Source organism: Muscardinus avellanarius (assembly GCF_963383645.1).
Source record: "Muscardinus avellanarius genome assembly, chromosome: 19".
Taxonomy (NCBI): Eukaryota; Metazoa; Chordata; class Mammalia; order Rodentia; family Gliridae; genus Muscardinus; species Muscardinus avellanarius.
Window position 1 is genome coordinate 42,390,701 of NC_137805.1, and position 16,574 is coordinate 42,407,274.

The 16,574-nt window shown below is 48.6% G+C and overlaps 1 protein-coding gene across 1 annotated transcript in view; it reads left to right on the forward strand.

The window, feature by feature from the left end:
* The window catches only part of MTCL2 (microtubule crosslinking factor 2), a gene marked incomplete at both ends in the record, with an annotated part of 76,376 nt that extends 60,019 nt beyond the window's left edge, over nt 1-16,357 (forward strand). The window contains 4 exons of the mRNA XM_080716703.1: nt 3,108-3,179; nt 4,170-4,240; nt 8,778-10,128; nt 16,205-16,357. Of these exons, the coding sequence (XP_080572829.1) occupies nt 3,108-3,179; nt 4,170-4,240; nt 8,778-10,128; nt 16,205-16,357 (1,647 nt within the window). The remainder of the gene's footprint in view (nt 1-3,107; nt 3,180-4,169; nt 4,241-8,777; nt 10,129-16,204) is intronic.
* Between the last annotated feature and the right edge of the window lie 217 nt (nt 16,358-16,574).

A 16,574-nucleotide genomic window follows, 5' to 3' on the forward strand; every position in this document is an offset into this window, starting at 1 on the left:
CTATATTTTATTCTTTATTTTTGAAGCAGGGTCTCTCTAAGTTGTAAAGGGGCTCACTAAGTAGCTGAGGTTGGCTGCAAACTTGCCATCTTCCTGTCTCAGCCTCCAAGTCCTGGAATACAAGCATGTGCCACCATGCCCAGCTTTACTGGATTTTTAAAAATTAATTAATTGATTGACTGATTTTGGTAATGGGAATTGAACCCTGGGGCATTATGAATCTATGAACATTTGTATCTCCTCTCCTAAGGCCATCTCTAATCCTCCTCTGCAGCCACAATCACTAACCTCCTTTTTCAGACAAGGAGACAGAACCGGGGTGACTTGCCTGAGGTCATAAATTGAGTAAGGGACAGTGCCAGACTCCTAGGCCCTGCCACCTCCCCTGCAGGCACAGAGCTCCTCAGAGAGTCATACTCACTAGGAGCCTGTGCTTGGTGGGTGGCAGAAGGCACAGAGAATTCTCAGAACATCTTGTGTACCACATGGAAAACAGATCAGATGCATTTGTTTGCATGCACCATCAACCAAATTTCTGCCTATGGAAAAATCATTCTTTTTTTTTTTTTTTGGTACTGGGAATGGAACCCAGAGGCATTCTACTTCCAAGCTACAGCCCTCCAGCCCTGTTTTTTATTTTGAAACAGGGTTTCACTAAGTTGCAAAGAGCCTCTCTAAGTAGCTGACGCTGTTTGTGAACTGCTATCCTCCTGAATGCTGGGATTAAAAATGTGTGTCACCACACCCAGCTTCCTTTTTTTTCTGGGGATGGAATCCAGGGGCATTCTACCTCTGAGCTACACACCCAGCCCTACTTTTTATTCTTTATTTTGAAACAGGGTCTCACTGAGTTGCAAAGGGCCTCACTAAGTAGCTGAGGCTGTCGGTGAACTGTGATCCTCCTGTCTCAGCCTCCTCAATGCTGGGATTACAAGCGTGTGCCAACACGCCCAGCTCATTCCTTTCATTATATTAGCAAAACATTTTTTTAAATGGTTTTGAAATTTTGAGACAAGCTCCATGACAGTGTGTGTGTGTGTGTGTGTGTGTGTGTGTGTGTGTGTGTGTTTTCCTGGGGATTGAACCCAGGGGCATTCTACCTTCAAGCTATCCCAGCCCTACTTGAGTTTTTAGTTGGTAACAAAGTTTTAGTAAGTAGCTGAGGCTGACTTCAAACCTGTGTTCCTCCTGTCTCAGCCTCCCAAGTACTGGGATCACAGTGCGTGATACTATACCTGGCTCTATCACATAGCAGAGGAAGCATCTGTCAGCCTAGTACAGGCTGTCCTGCTCTTGTTTCTTCATCAGGGCTCGAATGTGGGGGCATCCTGGCTCCCTAGCTATGGCCTTCTGTGTCTCTCTGACATCCCTCTGCCTTCATCACTTCAAACCAGACCCTCGCCCCAAGTAGCACAAGCTGGACTGTCAGTGAGACCAACTGGCACAGCAGCAGCTGGAGTAGTGGGGTAGGAAGAGCTTTCCACCAGGATCGTGTCCTCTGCCGACTCTGCCTGTGTCGTCCTCATCAAGCTGCCTCTGAGCTCTGAGCTCTCTCTGTAGAGCGAGGAGGACTTCCTCCTTTCTCCTCATGGCTCCCCCCTTCTCTTTCCTGAATTCCTCCATCTCTTAACAAATCACTTGCACATAGTATGACCAACTCACCCGGTATGCCCAGGACGTTCCCAGCGTTTGCACTGAAAGTATTATGTCCGTAGAAACTCAGTTCTGAAAAGCCTCAGAGGCTCTACCTAGCGTGGTTGCAGTTTTTGTTTTTATTTTTGTCTTTTTTGTGATACTGGGGATTGAACTCAGGGACATTCTACCTCTGAGCAACACCCCCAGCCCTATTTTATTTTTGTTTTAAAACAAGGTCTCACTAAGTTGTAGGGCCTTGCTACAGTGTTGAGGCTACCTCAAAACTGTGATCCTCCTGTCTTAGCCTCCCAAGTACTGGGGTTACAGGCGGCTGCCATCATGCCAAGCTACTGTTGCAGTTTTAAAAGTGGAAATCCCAGGACTCCTTCAGTCCCAAGTAAAGTAGGAAAGGCTGGGTACTCTACCTGTGCCTGAATCCATGTTTCAGGCTTTGTTTCTTAGGACCCCAAACTAAGACCAGCCATAATAATGGAAACTCTAATAAGGCCATCTACTTGGTTCCATGACAAGCTCAGGAGTATAGCTGTTAAATCACCACCCCCTGCGTGGTCCACCTTGGACAAGGAGCCAGCCTTTTGACTTTCTTTTTCTTTTTCTTTTTTTTTTTTTTTTTTTTGACACTGAAGATTGAACCCAGGGACATTCTACCTCTGAGTTATACCCCCAACTCTATTTTATTTTTTAAAATTTGAAATAGAATTTCACTAAGTTGATGAAGCTGGCTTGGAACCTGCGATCCACCTGTTTCAGCCTTTGATTTGTAATGCAATCACTGCCCTCCATTTGCAATAGCTGGGCTCCAGTTGCCCAAATAATCATGTAGAGAAGTTTGCAGTGACAGAAGGCAGGGATGGGGGTCTCTGCACCTGGGAACCTGCTGCATATTGTTACGGTCTTTGCTGCCAGGCCTTGGAGACGTTTCTTCCCTTCTCACTGTCTTGATCCTCTCATCTGCCAAACTAGCCACACCTGCTGTAGGATAAGTGAACTCATGTGCATGTAGCAAATGGGTTTTGTACCTGGAGGTGATAGAGCTCTAAGAGGGGAGAGCATCAGAGACCACCCCAAGGTTCAGCGGGAAGGAGTGCTGGGATCCAGTAGTGCCGGCCACCAGTGATGAGCAGCGGGGTCCTGGTCTTGTATTTGCCGCCCTGATGTGACACGGCTGTGGCTTAGCTGACTTAGCCATTCCATGAACAGTAGCATGAATTAATAGAGAAGAACAGCCGTTACTGTATGAGATGCAATGACGTCTCTAAGGATGCTTGCACGAAGCTGCTTGCAGGAGCATCTTCCAGGCCCACCTTGGGTGGCTCAGATCTGGGAAGCTGGCTCCTGGTCCATGCTGAGGCTCCTCTGGGCTGCAGAGCGGAGCCAGGGGTGGCCCTGCTTAGAACAGCCTCTGTTCCCTATCTGTGCCTACCACTGACGCACTCTTTGCCCTTGCTCAGCTTCAGAAGGCTGCTGACCCCTGGGTCCTGAAGCACTCGGATCTGGAGAAGCAGGACAATGGCTGGAAGGAGGTGAGGGCGTCGTTGCCACCCGCGCCGGCTTCTGGCAACACCGTAAAGTTCCCTGCTTGTGGGGCCACAAGAGGATGCTAACCTCGCCCCACAGGTCATGTCCGCTCACCCTGGGCTCCTCAGCCCTGGGGTCTCCACCCCACAGTCCCACCCACGGTTTGGAACTTGGGATAGGTGCTTTGCCAAGGCCTTCCTTCCATGCCTGGCAGAAATGCTCAGCCTCTCTTGGTTCCACTGGGCCTCTGTGGAAGGCAAGACCTCTCAGAGCTATGTGACCTTGGGTAAGTCCCTTTCCAACTCTGGGCCCAGTGGCCTCATTAGTGATCGCAAGTGACTTTTCTGCCCCAGCCCGGGGCTGGATCAGGATCCTGGGCTTGGAGATCAGGTCACATGGGTGAGGTTTGCACCTAGGCCCGGGTGCGTGTCTCTAGCAGCATGCTGTGTAGCTAGACACAACAGGCTGCCCTTGGCGTCACTTAGGAGACTTGGTTGCAAACATCAAACTGATTCTGGGAGGTGAGGTGGAAGGGTTTTTTTTTTTTTTTTTTTTTTTTTTTTTTTGCATCAGTGGGGCTGGTGGTCCGGTTCCTGCACTCCCTGCAGGTATCAGGGACTCCAGCACCAGGCAGGATAAGCCCAGAGCAGTAGCCGCATGGTCACTGCTCTCCCACCCACGGAACCACTGGCTGAGGGTGCTTCGTTGCTGCTGCCATGTTTGGAATAAGTTCTAAACCATCTTTCTTTCTTTGGGGGTCACTTTTGGTGCCCCCGTGGTCCCAGCCTGGGTCACATTCTTGCAAAGGGGCGTGAGACACAGCGCAGCCAGCAGCTGACCAGTGGGTGTCCTCAGACCTTGCCCGCGCATTGCTCTGCAGATGAGGAAGGAGACAGGTGTGGAGGCAGCCTTGCTCCCACGCTGCCCCCCGTCCCTTCCTTCTGTGCACGTGCTGCTGGCTGGAATTGACCCTTCCTGTCTCTCTTCCTTGACAGACACGCAGTGAGAAGCTCCAGGACAAGGAGGCTGTTTCTGAAGCTGAGCTCGGGGGAACCGGCTTGAAGAGGTGCAGCAGCCCTGTCCCAGTATCTGTCCTTTGCCCCTCTTCTCTCCTGCCCCCTGCCGTGTACCTCCTTGAAGTAGAGAGAGCACCAGCACATGGTTCTGTGGCGCCTCCGCCACCAAGCAGCTGGGAACCTGAGGCTGAGGGGATTCTGGCCTGCAGCGTAAAGTTTGCTTGATTCTGGGCAGCCGGGGTGCAGCCTGTCCTCCCCAGCAAAGGAGCTGCGTCAGCTGGGCATGGAGGTGCACGCCTTTAACCCCAGTGTTTGGGAGTCTGTGACAGGAGGATTGCAGGTTTGAAGTCAGCCTCAGCAATTTAGTGAGGCCCTCAACAAATTAATGAGACCCAGTTTTAAATAAAATCAAAATAGGGCTGTGGGTATAGCTTGGAGGTAGAATGCCTCTAGGTTCAAACTCCAGTACAAAGAAAGAAAGAAAGAAAGAAAGAAAGAAAGAAAGAAAGAAAGAAAGAAAGAAAGAAAGAAGGAAGGAAGGAAGGAAGGAAGGAAGGAAGGAAGGAAGGAAGGAAACCCATGCGGCTCTCTTGAGATTCTCTTTTCCTATCTTTGGGTTAGGAGAGTCACCAAAGAACCCATCCCTGAGACACTGAGCGGCGTGCGTGGGCCCCGCCCCGTGCCGTGTGGCCAGGAGGCACAAGGCTGTGAGGACTGCGTCCCACTGCTGGGAACCCAGGGAAGGAGCCACACGGGGCCATCTAGAAGCAGGGTCCTGGGCTGGGAGTTGGTGCCGGAGCTCGAGGGCAGGTTTGAATCCTGGCTCTGCCAGTTCTAGCTGGGGGACTTGGCAGTGCCTCCCTCACTCTCGAGCTGGAGCTGCCTCCCAAAGCTGGCAGAGTGGGGGACACATGCGGGCGCGTCCAGATGTGCAGTGCTCAGTCCTTCAGGCAACAAAGTGCAGTCTATGCTGGGTTTAAATTACTACTACTACTACTACTACTACTACTACTACTACTACTACTAGTGTGTGGGCCTGGGGATTGAACCCAGGGACATTTTATCTCTGTGCTACACTCCCATTCCTTTTTATTTTTCATTTAGAAACCAGGTCTCATTAGATTGTTGAAAGCTTCAGTGTGTTGCTGAGGCTGACCTCAGCTGTCTCAGCCTCTCAAGCACTGGGATTCCATGTGTGCCTGTAATCCACACTTGACTAAATTACTGTCAGTTTGTTTTTGTTTTGGTGTGTGTGTATGTATGGTATTGGGGGCTGAACCCAGGGACATTCTACCTCTGAGCTACACCCCCAGCCCTATTTTATTTTTATTTTTGAAACAGAGTCTTGCCAGTTAACGAGAGTCTCACTACTTGCTGAGGCTGTCCTCTAACCTGTGATCCTCCTGTTTCAGCCTCCCAAGTACTGAGATTATAAGCATGCACCACCACGCCTGGCTTACCATTGTTAATTTTTCTGTGTATGAGGTACTGGGGATTGAACCCAGGGGTGTTCTACCTCTGAGCTACACCCTCAGCCCTTTTTTATTTTTCATTTAGAAACAGGTTTCACCAGGTTGTTAAGGTTGGTTGTCCTTGAACATATGATTCTATCTCAGCCTCCCAAGTACAGCATGCACCACCATACCTGGTACTATTTTGTCTCTTTTTGCAGTACTGGGGATGAAACCCAGGGACATTCTACCTCCGAGCTACACCCCTAGCCCTATATTTTATTCTTTTTTTTTGAAACAGGGCCTTAGCCGGGCATGGTGGCACGTGCTTGTAATCCCAGTACTTGGGAGGCTGAGACAGGAGAATTGTATAGGTTGGAACCAGCCTCAGCTATTTAATGAGGCTCTCAGCAACTTAGTGAGACCCTGTTTCTAAATAGAATATAAAATAGGTCTGGGAGTGTAGCTCAGAGGTAGAATGCCCCTGGGTTCCATCCCCAGTACCACACACAAAAAAAAAAAAAGAAAGAAAGAAAAGGAAGAAAGAAACAGGGTCTCATTGAGTTGCAAAGGGCCTCACTAAGTAGATGAGGCTGGCTACAAACCTGTGAACCTGTGATCCTCCTGTCTCAGCCTCCCGAATGCTGGGATTATAAGCGCTTACCACCATGCCTGGTCCTGGTTCTATTTTTAAGTTGTTTTAGGAACATCTATACTGTTTTCCATACTGGTTATACTATATTACATTCCCAGCAACAGTGTATGAGGGTTCCTTTATCTCTACTTCCAGCATTTTTTTTTTTAGGGTCATTCTACCTCCAAGATATATCCCCAGCCCTTTTTATTAATATTTTGGTACTGGGGATTGAACTTGGGCATTCTACCTCCAAGATACTTCCTAGCCCTATTTTATTTTTATTTTGAAACTGGGTCTTCCTAGGTTGATGAGAGTCTCAATACTTGCTTGAGGCAGTCTTCAAACCTGCGATCCTCCTGTCCCAGACTCCCAACCCCAACTAGTGGGATTACAGGTGTACGCCACCATAACCAGCTTTTTGTGGTGTGTGTGTGTGTGTGTGTGTGTGTGTGTGTGTGTGTGTGTGTGTTTTGTTTTGAAGTACTGGGGATTGAATTTAGGGGAATTCTACCTCTAGCTACACCCCCAGCCTTTTTATTTATTTATTTATTTATTTATTTATTTATTTATTTATTTATTTATTTATTTATGGTACTGGGGGTGGAACCCAGGGGCTTTTCTATCTCCCAGACCTATTTTATACTTTATTTGGAAACAGGGTCTCACTAAGTTGCTGAGAGCCTCACTCAGTAGCTGAGGCTGGCTTTGAACCTGTGTGATCCTCCTGTCTCAGCCTCCCAAGCGCTGGGATTACAAGCGTGTACCACCACACCCGGCTTATTCCTTTTTTTGAAACAGGATCTTACTAGGTTGCAAAGGGCCTCACTAAGTAGCTGAGGCTGGCTTCGAACCTGTGATCTTCCTGTCTCAGCCTCCCAAATTCTGGGATTATAAACGTGCCACCACGCCTGGCCCTATTTTTTTCTTTATTTTGAAACAGGATCTCACTAGCTTGCAGAGGGCCTCACTAAGGAACTGAGGCTGGCCATGAACCTGCAGTTCTTCTCTCTCAGCCTCCCAAGTGCTGGGATTAGAAGCATGTGCCACCATGCCCAGCTTGATTTTTTATAATAGCCATTCTAAGTGAAATAAGATGAAATCTCAGTGTAGTTTTGATTTGCTCTCCCTGATGGCTAATAGTATTGAGAATAATTTTCATATATTTGTTGGCCATTTGTATTTTTTCTGTGTTGTACTAGGGATTAAACCTAGGGGTGTTCTACCTCTGAGCTTTACCCCCAGGTCTTTTTATTTTTTGTTTGTTTGGTACTAGGGATTGAACCCAGAGACATTCTACCTCCTAGCTATACCCCTAGCAAGATTTCGTTTCTTATTTGGAAACAGGGTCTCACAGGTTGCTGAGAGCCTCGCTAAGTTACTGAGACTGGTCCTGAGCCTCTGGTCCTCTTGTGTCAGCCTCCCAAGTGCTGTATGCTTCTTTTGAGAAGTGCCTATTCAGATCATTTGCCCACATTTTAGTTAAATTGCCTAAGTTTTTTGAGTTCTTTACACATCTGGCCATTAATCTTCTTTCAGATGAAAAACTGGCAAACCGGGCATGGTGGTGCACGCTGTAATCCCAGTACTTGGGAGGCTGAGACAGGAGGATTGCAGGTTGGCAGCTAACCTCAGCTACTTAGTGAGGTTCTTAGCAGCTTAGTGAGACCCTATTTCAAAATAAAAAATAAAACCGGACGTGGTGGTGCACACTTGCAATCTCAGCATTTGGAAGGCTGAGACAGGAGGATTGTAGTTCATGGACGACCTCAGCTACTTAGTGAGACTGTTTGCAACTCAGTGAGATCCCATTTCAAAATAAAGAATAAAAAATAGGGCTGTGGGTGTAGCTCTGAGGTAGAATGCCCCCTGGGTTCCATCCTCAGTACCGCAAAATAAAATAAAGAATAAAAAATAGGGCTGCAGGTGTACCTTAGATGTAGCATGCCCCTGGGTTCAATCCCCAGTACCTCAAAGATAAATAAATAAATAAATAAATAAATAAATAAATAATGAATAGCTGGCAATGATTTCTCCCATTTTGTAGGCTGTCTTTTCACTCTGGTGGTTTTCTTTGCTGTGTAGAATGATTTTTGGGGAGCGGTACTAGGGTGAAATGATTTAGGAGTACTCTATCACTGAGCTACATTCGCAGCAGTGTGTGTGTACATGTGTGTGTACATGTGTGTATATGCTGGGGCTTGAACTCAGATGCATTCTTCTTCAAAACTCCACCCCTAGTCCATTTTCTCCATCTAGAAGCCAAGTACGATCCCATAGCCAAAATGAAAGCCCCCAGGTAGAGAATGGCAGGTGTCCAGAGCATGCAGTTTGGCTGTGTAGGAGGGGCTGCATAGGAGGCAACGGGAGGGCACCAGCGACGTCCTTACAGGAGGTGGGCCAGGCAGCCCCGGGCCCTGGAGCGTGCGCCAGGAAGTAGACCTGTGTGCTGCGTGTGTCTTCTTTCCACTGACACCACTTGTCCTCCTCTGCTCTTCCCAGGACCAAGTCTGTTTCCTCCATGTCTGAATTTGAAAGCTTGCTGGACTGTTCCCCTTACCTTGCTGGTGGAGATGCCCGGAGTAAGAAGCTGCCCAACAGCCCTGCCTTTGCCTTCGTGACTACCGAGCCGGTGGATGCAGACAAAGAGACCAAGGAAAAGGCCGGGATCTCGCCACGGGACTGCAACCGCCTGGGCACCCTGGCCTGCCAGGAGCCTGCGGGGAGGCAGATGCAGCGCAGCTACACGGCTCCCGACAAGACGGGCATCCGGGTCTACTACAGCCCCCCGGTAGCCCGGCGCCTGGGCGTCCCTGTGGTCCATGACAAGGAGGGCAAGATCCTCATTGAGCCAGGCTTCCTGTTCACCACAGCCAAGCCCAAAGAGTCGGCCGAGGCTGACGGGCTGGCTGAGAGCTCCTACAGCCGGTGGCTCTGCAACTTCTCCCGGCAGCGCCTGGATGGGGGGCCTGGGGGCAGCGCCTCGGCAGCCGGGCCCGCCTTCCCTGCCGCCCTGCGTGACTTTGAGATGGCGGGCAACATGAGCGATGACATGAAGGAGATCACCAACTGCGTGCGGCAGGCCATACGCTCAGGCTCGCTGGAGAGGAAGGTTAAAAGCACGTCCAGCCAGACGGTGGGCCTGGCCAGCGTGGGCACACAGACCATCCGCACGGTCAGCGTGGGCCTGCAGACCGACCCGCCGCGCAGCAGCCTCCACAGCAAGAGCTGGTCACCCCGCAGCTCCTCACTCATGTCCGTGCGCAGCAAGCAGATCTCCTCTTCCCTTGACAAGGTCCATTCCCGCATCGAGCGGCCCTGCTGCTCTCCCAAGTACGGTTCGCCGAAGCTCCAGAGGCGGTCTGTGTCCAAGCTGGACGGCACCAAGGACCGCAGCCTTTGGAACCTGCACCAGGGCAAGCAGAACGGCTCGGCCTGGGCCCGCTCCACCACCACGCGGGACAGCCCCGTGCTGCGGAACATCAACGACGGGCTGTCCAGCCTCTTTAGCGTGGTGGAGCATTCGGGGAGCACGGAATCTGTCTGGAAACTTGGCATGTCCGAGGCCCGGGTCAAGCCTGAGCCCCCCAAGTATGGCATTGTACAGGAGTTCTTTCGTAATGTGTGTGGCCGGGCACCAAGCCCCACCTCGGCAACAGGAGAGGAGACCTCCAAAAAGCCAGAACCCCTCTCCCCAGCCAGCTACCACCAGCCGGAGGGCATGGTGAGGATCCTGAACAAGAAGGCAGCCAAGTCAGGCAGCGGCGAGGAGGCCAGGCCTTCCGTCCTCCCTCAGGCAGGGAAAGATGGGGTGCCCCGGGATGGAGATGGAGCCACTGTTTTGCCCAGTGAGGTAAGTGGGTAGAATTTACCCTTCTTCCCTAGTGGTCACATGGTCTGAATGCCAAGACACTAGTGAGCATGTCTTGGCCAGAGGCTATACTCCCACACAGCGGAGGTCTCCAGCATCCCCCAGGAAAGGGGTACATCTGCCACTCTCTTGTCTCCAGGGGTGTGCCGAGCAGATTGTTGGGCTTGTGAGAGACCGTCATAAGTACTCTGTGTTCAAGTAATAAATATCTCCTCAGTACGTTTAGATTGGCCTCGGTAGGAGGATCGATACCATAAAAATTGGCAAAAACTATAAATCAGGGCTCCTCCCCTCACTCCTAGCTATTAAAAGTTAACCTGCTTACCACTTCCCTAAGTGCTCATATTACCTCTGGTAACTTTTACTGTACACCCCAATCCTGCTACCAGTTCGGATAAGCCAGGGATTATTTGACTGTTTGTAAAGTGGTGCATCTAAGTTAGTGTTGCAGAAGGAAAGGGAAATGTCTTTGTAGGATGGTGGAGTGTTCTCTGGAGCCCAGGAGCAGAGCCTGCAGCCCCTCACAGCCTCTCCCTTTCTTCCTCCTTGAGCTTCATTTTCTCTCATGCCCTCCTCTTCCTCCTGTTGCATCTGCACAAGGACCCGGTGAGCTGGTGCAGCTCTGATTTTATAGCATCTGCTAGTTCAAGAACTTGAGAAATACTCCAGTTCCTCACCCAACCCCACATTTCTAGGAGAAGGGACCTGACTGGTGCAGCTGGGGTCAGGCATGGCCTCTCTTGGTCCATTCAGCTGTGGCCAGGGGTTGTCCATGGGGTCTGTTGTGAACTCGAGAAGGGGGCTACAGGCAGGGCACAGAGATAGGAGGGCTGTTTGTGGGATGGGCTCTGATCCAAATGGTTGGCTTCCCTCTTATATATTTAGGTGGTTTCTAGTTTTCCCTATTACAAATAGTGCTGTGGTGAACATTTTTGTGCAAAAAGCTTTTTGTACATTTCAGATTATTTCTTTAGGTTTCAGTTGCAGACATAGGTGCTATGGTTTGTACCGGCACTGTGGGTTCTTTTCCTAGGTTCATAGAGATAGCATGATCCGAGAAAATGATGAGTCAAGAGACTCAGTTGCAAAGCCGGTGTAGTGACACTCTTGTAATCTCAGTACTTGGGGAGGCTGAGACAGGAGGATTGCAGGTTCGCAGCCAGCCTCAGCTACTTAGTGAGACCCTGTTTCAAAATAAAGAATAAAAAAATAGGGCTGGGGTGTAGCTCAGAAGTAGAATGCCTCTGGCTTTAATCCCCAGTACTGAAAAAAAAAGAAAGAAAATAAAAGAAAGAGACTCAATTGCAGAATTTAAGTAGGATTTTCTTATAAAACAAAAGAGGAAAAGGGGGAAAAAAGCAGCGTGCTGGATAGACACACAATGGATAGTCTGAAACGGAGCTCTCCCACTTGTTAGAGCTCTTTCTCTTAAGAGTTTTTGCTGGTATTTCTGTATCTAGGTTACCACATCAATGGGGCTAGTAACTCACTTCTCCATCGGATGCAGGTGGTGCTGTCTTGTGTCCGGGTAGCTTGCTTACTATCTTACTATCTTAGCTGCTAAAAGACAGGTATGGTAGTCTATTTTCCCAATCTCTACTGCACCTGCTGCCTACCAATTAAGGGTACTTTGAAGTAGCATATGGATATTATACTCCACATACCAAGGCTGGGTCACAGAGAACCAAGAAAGAGGTACTAATTGCAGCTGGTGGCGCTGCATGTACTCTCCAAGCACAAAGCACGAGGCTTTTGCTATTCTTGTCATTTTAAAATGTGCCCGGCAGCCGGGCGTTGTGGCGCACGCTTGTAATCCCCACGCTTGTGAGGTGGAGACAGGAGGATCGCGCAGGTTCGAAGCCAGCCGCGCTGGCATAAGAGACCCTGTTTCAAAAATATAAAATAGGTCTGGGAGTGTAGCCCGGAGGTAGAAGGGCTTCCAGGAACCCCAGTACCACCAAAAAATAAAAAATAAAAAATAAATAAAATGTGCCTGGCATGCCGGGCGTGGTGGCACACGCTTGTAATCCCAGTGCTTGGGAGGCTGAGACAGGAGGATCGCACAGGTTCCAAGCCAGCCTCAGCTACTTAGTGAGGCTCTCAGCAACTAAGTGAGACCCTGTTTCCAAATAAAATATAAAATAGGTCTGGGAGTATAGCCCAGAGGTAGAAAGCTCCTGGGTTCCACCCCCAGTACCACCAAATAAATAAATAAATAAATAAATAAATAAATAAATAAATAAATAAATAAAGTGCCTGGCACATCATATGTGTGATCTCAGGGCTTCTAATTATTTCTATATTTTTAAGGCTCTAATTGCCCTTATATTCTTCCTTTGGGTTAACACAGACAGAGCGAGGGAGGGGAGTGTAACAAGCAGGGCTGCATATCTTTTTGTGAACAAGTGTATGCAGCGCCAAGCACAGATCTCAGATTTTGACTGTCTTTTTTTTTTTGGTGGTACTGGGGGTGGAACCCAGAGGCTTTCTACCTCCGGGCTATACTCTCAGACATATTTTCTATTTTATTTGGAAACAGGGTCTCACTAAGTTGCTGAGAGCCTCACTAAGTAGCTCAGGCTGGCTTCGAACCTGCGCGATCCTCCTGTCTCAGCCTCCCAAGCGCAGGGACTATAAGCGTGCACCACCACGCCCAGCTTTGACTGTCTTTTATTGGGGATCAGTACTGGGACAATAAGATCATAAGATAAAAGAATATTTAAAAAATTAACAGACTGAATATGGTGACTCTCACAATTCTAGTACTTGGGAGACTCACACAGGAGGATCACAGGTTCTAGGCCAGCCTCAGCAACTTAGAGAGACATTATATTAAAATAGAAAATAAAAGGGCTGGGGAGCCGGGTGTGGTGGCACACGCTTGTAATCCCTACACTTGGGAGGCAGAGACAGGAGGATCACGCAGGTTCGAAGCCAGCCGCACTGGCTTAAGAGACCTTGTTTCCAAATAAAATATAAAATAGCTCTGGGAGCGTGGGAGTGTAGCCTGAGAAGGGTTCCATCCTCAGTACCACCAAAAAAAATAGGGGTGGGGGCTGGGAATGTAGCTCATAGGTGCAATCCTCAGTACCAAAAGAAATTTTTAAAACTACATTCCATAAATGTTACCAAACTGTCTTTTGGAAGAGTTTATCTGGGCTGTGGGGTTGTAGCTGAGTGGTAAAGAGCTTGCCTAGGATGTGCTGAAGCCCTGCATTTTATCCCCAGCACTGTTTGAGAGAGAGACAGAGAGAGGGAAGGAGTTTGAGGGGAGGGAAAGGGAAGGGGAGGTTGATTTCCAGTTTCCACAGCTCTGGTAGTGAGGGATGAATATATTGCTTCTTTGTATGCTTACCTAGCTGGTTGCCATTTTTAAAAATCTCTTAAACATTTCTAAGAACATTTTGTTCTTAACTTTTTGAGTTTAATATTCATACTGAACTTACTGTAAGAGTAAAGAATTCTCACCAAGTGAACACAGTCAGGATTCTCTAGGGAAACAGTGAAATCTGTTCTAAGCAGTTGGCTCACGTGGTTGTGGAGGCTGGTGAGCAGGGAGCCTGCAGGGCGACTCACGCTGGAATCCCAGAAGAGCTGATGATGTAGTTACAGCCTGAGTCCAGAGGCCTCAGACCAAAGGAAGTTAACAGTTTAGCTCCACCAGGCATGGTGGCACACACCTGTAATCCCAGTACTTGGCAGGCTGAGACAGGAAAATCTCAGGTTCAAAACCAGCCTCATAGTGAGACTCTCATAACCCTGTTTCAAAAATTTAAAAAAGGTTAAAATAAGGATAGGGATGTAGCTTGGAGGTAGGATGCCTCAGTGCCACAAAAATAAATAAGCAAATAAAATTGATCCAAATATTTTTCAGTATGTTAAATATGCATGCCACTCATTGTCTCATAATTCCCCCTTTGTGTGTGGTGTGTGTGTGTGTGTGTGTGTGTGTGTGTGTGTGTCAGGGGATGGAACCCAAGGGCATTCTATATCCAAGCTACACCCCCTGCCCTATTTTCCTATTCTTTATTTTGAAACCAGGTCTCACTAAGTAGCTGAGGCTGTCCGCAAACTGTGATCCTCCGGTCTCAGCCTTCCAAATGCTGGGATTACAAGTGTGCACCACCATGCCCAGCTTGACCCCAAATTCTCTTTTTATCCTATGGAAGTATTCATAGAGTTGGAAGAGGATATTTGTATAAAGAAATGCATTGCGGGCTGGGATATGACTCAGGCGCAGAGCACTTTTTGGCACATGCAAGGCCCTGCATTCCATTCCCAGACCTGCAAAAGAAAAAAAAAAAAGAAAAGGTGTTGCTTTACTAATAAAAATTGCTAATATACTGAGTGCATACATAGGTAGTGTGCCAGATATTTTACATATTATATTTGATTTGATCCTCACAACTTTGACAAAGGGATTGTGTCTCTCAGAAGAAAATCAAGGCTCAGAGAGGTTATGAAACTTGCCTAAGATCTCACAGGAAGTGACAGAACTAGAATTTGAACCAAATAATCTGGTTCTACAGCAGCACTTCTCACCATTTCTGTTGTTAATGAAAAAAGAAGAAAATGTACATCAACAGTGAACTGGAACCAGATAGAGTAGCATGCACTTACAGTCCCAGTACGTGGGAGGCTAAGAGAGGAGGATCAAGGGTTGAGATAGGAGGATTCCAGACTCAAGGACAGCCTCAGCAATTAGTGAGACTCTCTTCAACCTAGCCAGACCCTGTTTCCAAATAAAAAATAAAGGAAGATAGGGCTGGGAGCATAGCTTGGAGGTACAATACCCCTTGGTTCAATTCCCAGTACCCAAAAAAAAAAAAAAAAAGTAGAATCCCCCTGAGTTCAATCCTCAGTACCAAACAAACAAATACCCAAACAAAGTTAATTGGACCTGGGTGTGACGGCGTATGCCTATAATCCCAGCAGTCGGAAAGCGGAGACAGGAGGATGACAGGTTTGAAGCCAGGTCGTGAGAATCTCAGCAACCTAATAAGACCCTGTTTCAAAGTAAAATAGGGCTGGGGTCTAGCTCAGAGGTGGAAAGAAAGGCCCCTGGTGTCAGAAGAGTGTTCATGCTTGGACTCATACAAACATGAGCTGTAGGAGATGAAGTGATTTTGGTCACTGTATGTATGTACACTTTGTTGAGAATTAATCATTGATGTGTAGGACTGTAAAAAATGTCCACTTTTTCTTCTCTGTATCCTCTAGGCCACATTAGAATGAATATCCATTACTGCTCTGATGGGAGAAAAACATAAAAGAAAAAATAGGTTAAGAGAGGGACAGTGAGCTGGGCACGGTGGCACACACTTGTAATCCCAGTACTTGGTGAGAGATTAAGACAGGAGAATTGCAAGTTTGAGGCCAACTTCAGCAACTTAGCAAGACTCTCCTCAGCAAGCTAGTGAGAGCCTGTTTAAAATTTTTAAAAAGCCTGTTTAAAAATTTGAAGCCAGCCTCGGCTACTTACTGAGGCTCTCAGCAACCCAGTAAGACCCTGTTTCCAAATAAAGAATAAAAAAATAGGGCTGGGGGTGTAGCTCAGAGATAGAATGCCCCTGGGCTTTATCTCCAGTACCCCCCCCCCACACACACACACATTAAAAAAGAAGGGCTAGAGTGCAGCTTGGTGGTAGAACACCCTTGGGTTTGCCGGGCGTGGTGGCGCACACTTGTAATCCCCGCGCTTGGGAGGCTGAGACAGGAGGATCGCACAGGTTCAAAGCCAGCCTCAGCTACTTAGTGAGGCTCTCAGCAACTTTGTGAGACCCTGTTTCCGAATAAAGTATAAAATAGGTCTGGGAGTATAGCTTGGAGGTAGAAAAGCCCCTGGGTTCTACCCTCAGTACCACACACACAAAAAAAGAACACCCTTGGGTTCCATCCCCAATTAAAAGCAATAAAAGAAAGAGAGGGACCATGACTCCTGGGTACTGGTCTGTGGGCACAACTGGGACCTCGTTCCTCTCCCGGCCTGACACTGGGTGGCAGTGGTCAGTGCCTCCTGGCTCCTCCTGACCTGGCTCCTCTTCTTTTTCCTCCTTAGGATGCCGTCTGTGATTGCAGCGCCCAGTCTCTCGCTTCCTGCTTCGCCCGGCCATCCCGCTCTGCCATTCGCCACTCCCCTTCCAAGTGCAGGCTGCACACTTCCGAGTCCAGCTGGGGCGGGGAGGAGAGGGCAGCGTCCGCCAGCGAGTGACCGCAGCCGGGATCCCTGCCTCAACAGCCCAGTTCCTGGATGGCAGGAAGGAGGCGAGGGCCTGCACCCTCAGCACCAACATGCCCTGGAGGGACAGCAGCTATGCCACTGCCAGAGAAGAGCTTTCACATCAAGGTAATGCGGGGTCTCAGCTGACCACAGGGTGGTGGTCTCTGACTTCCCAGGGGAAGGCAGTGAGTGGGAGAAAGACCAAAAT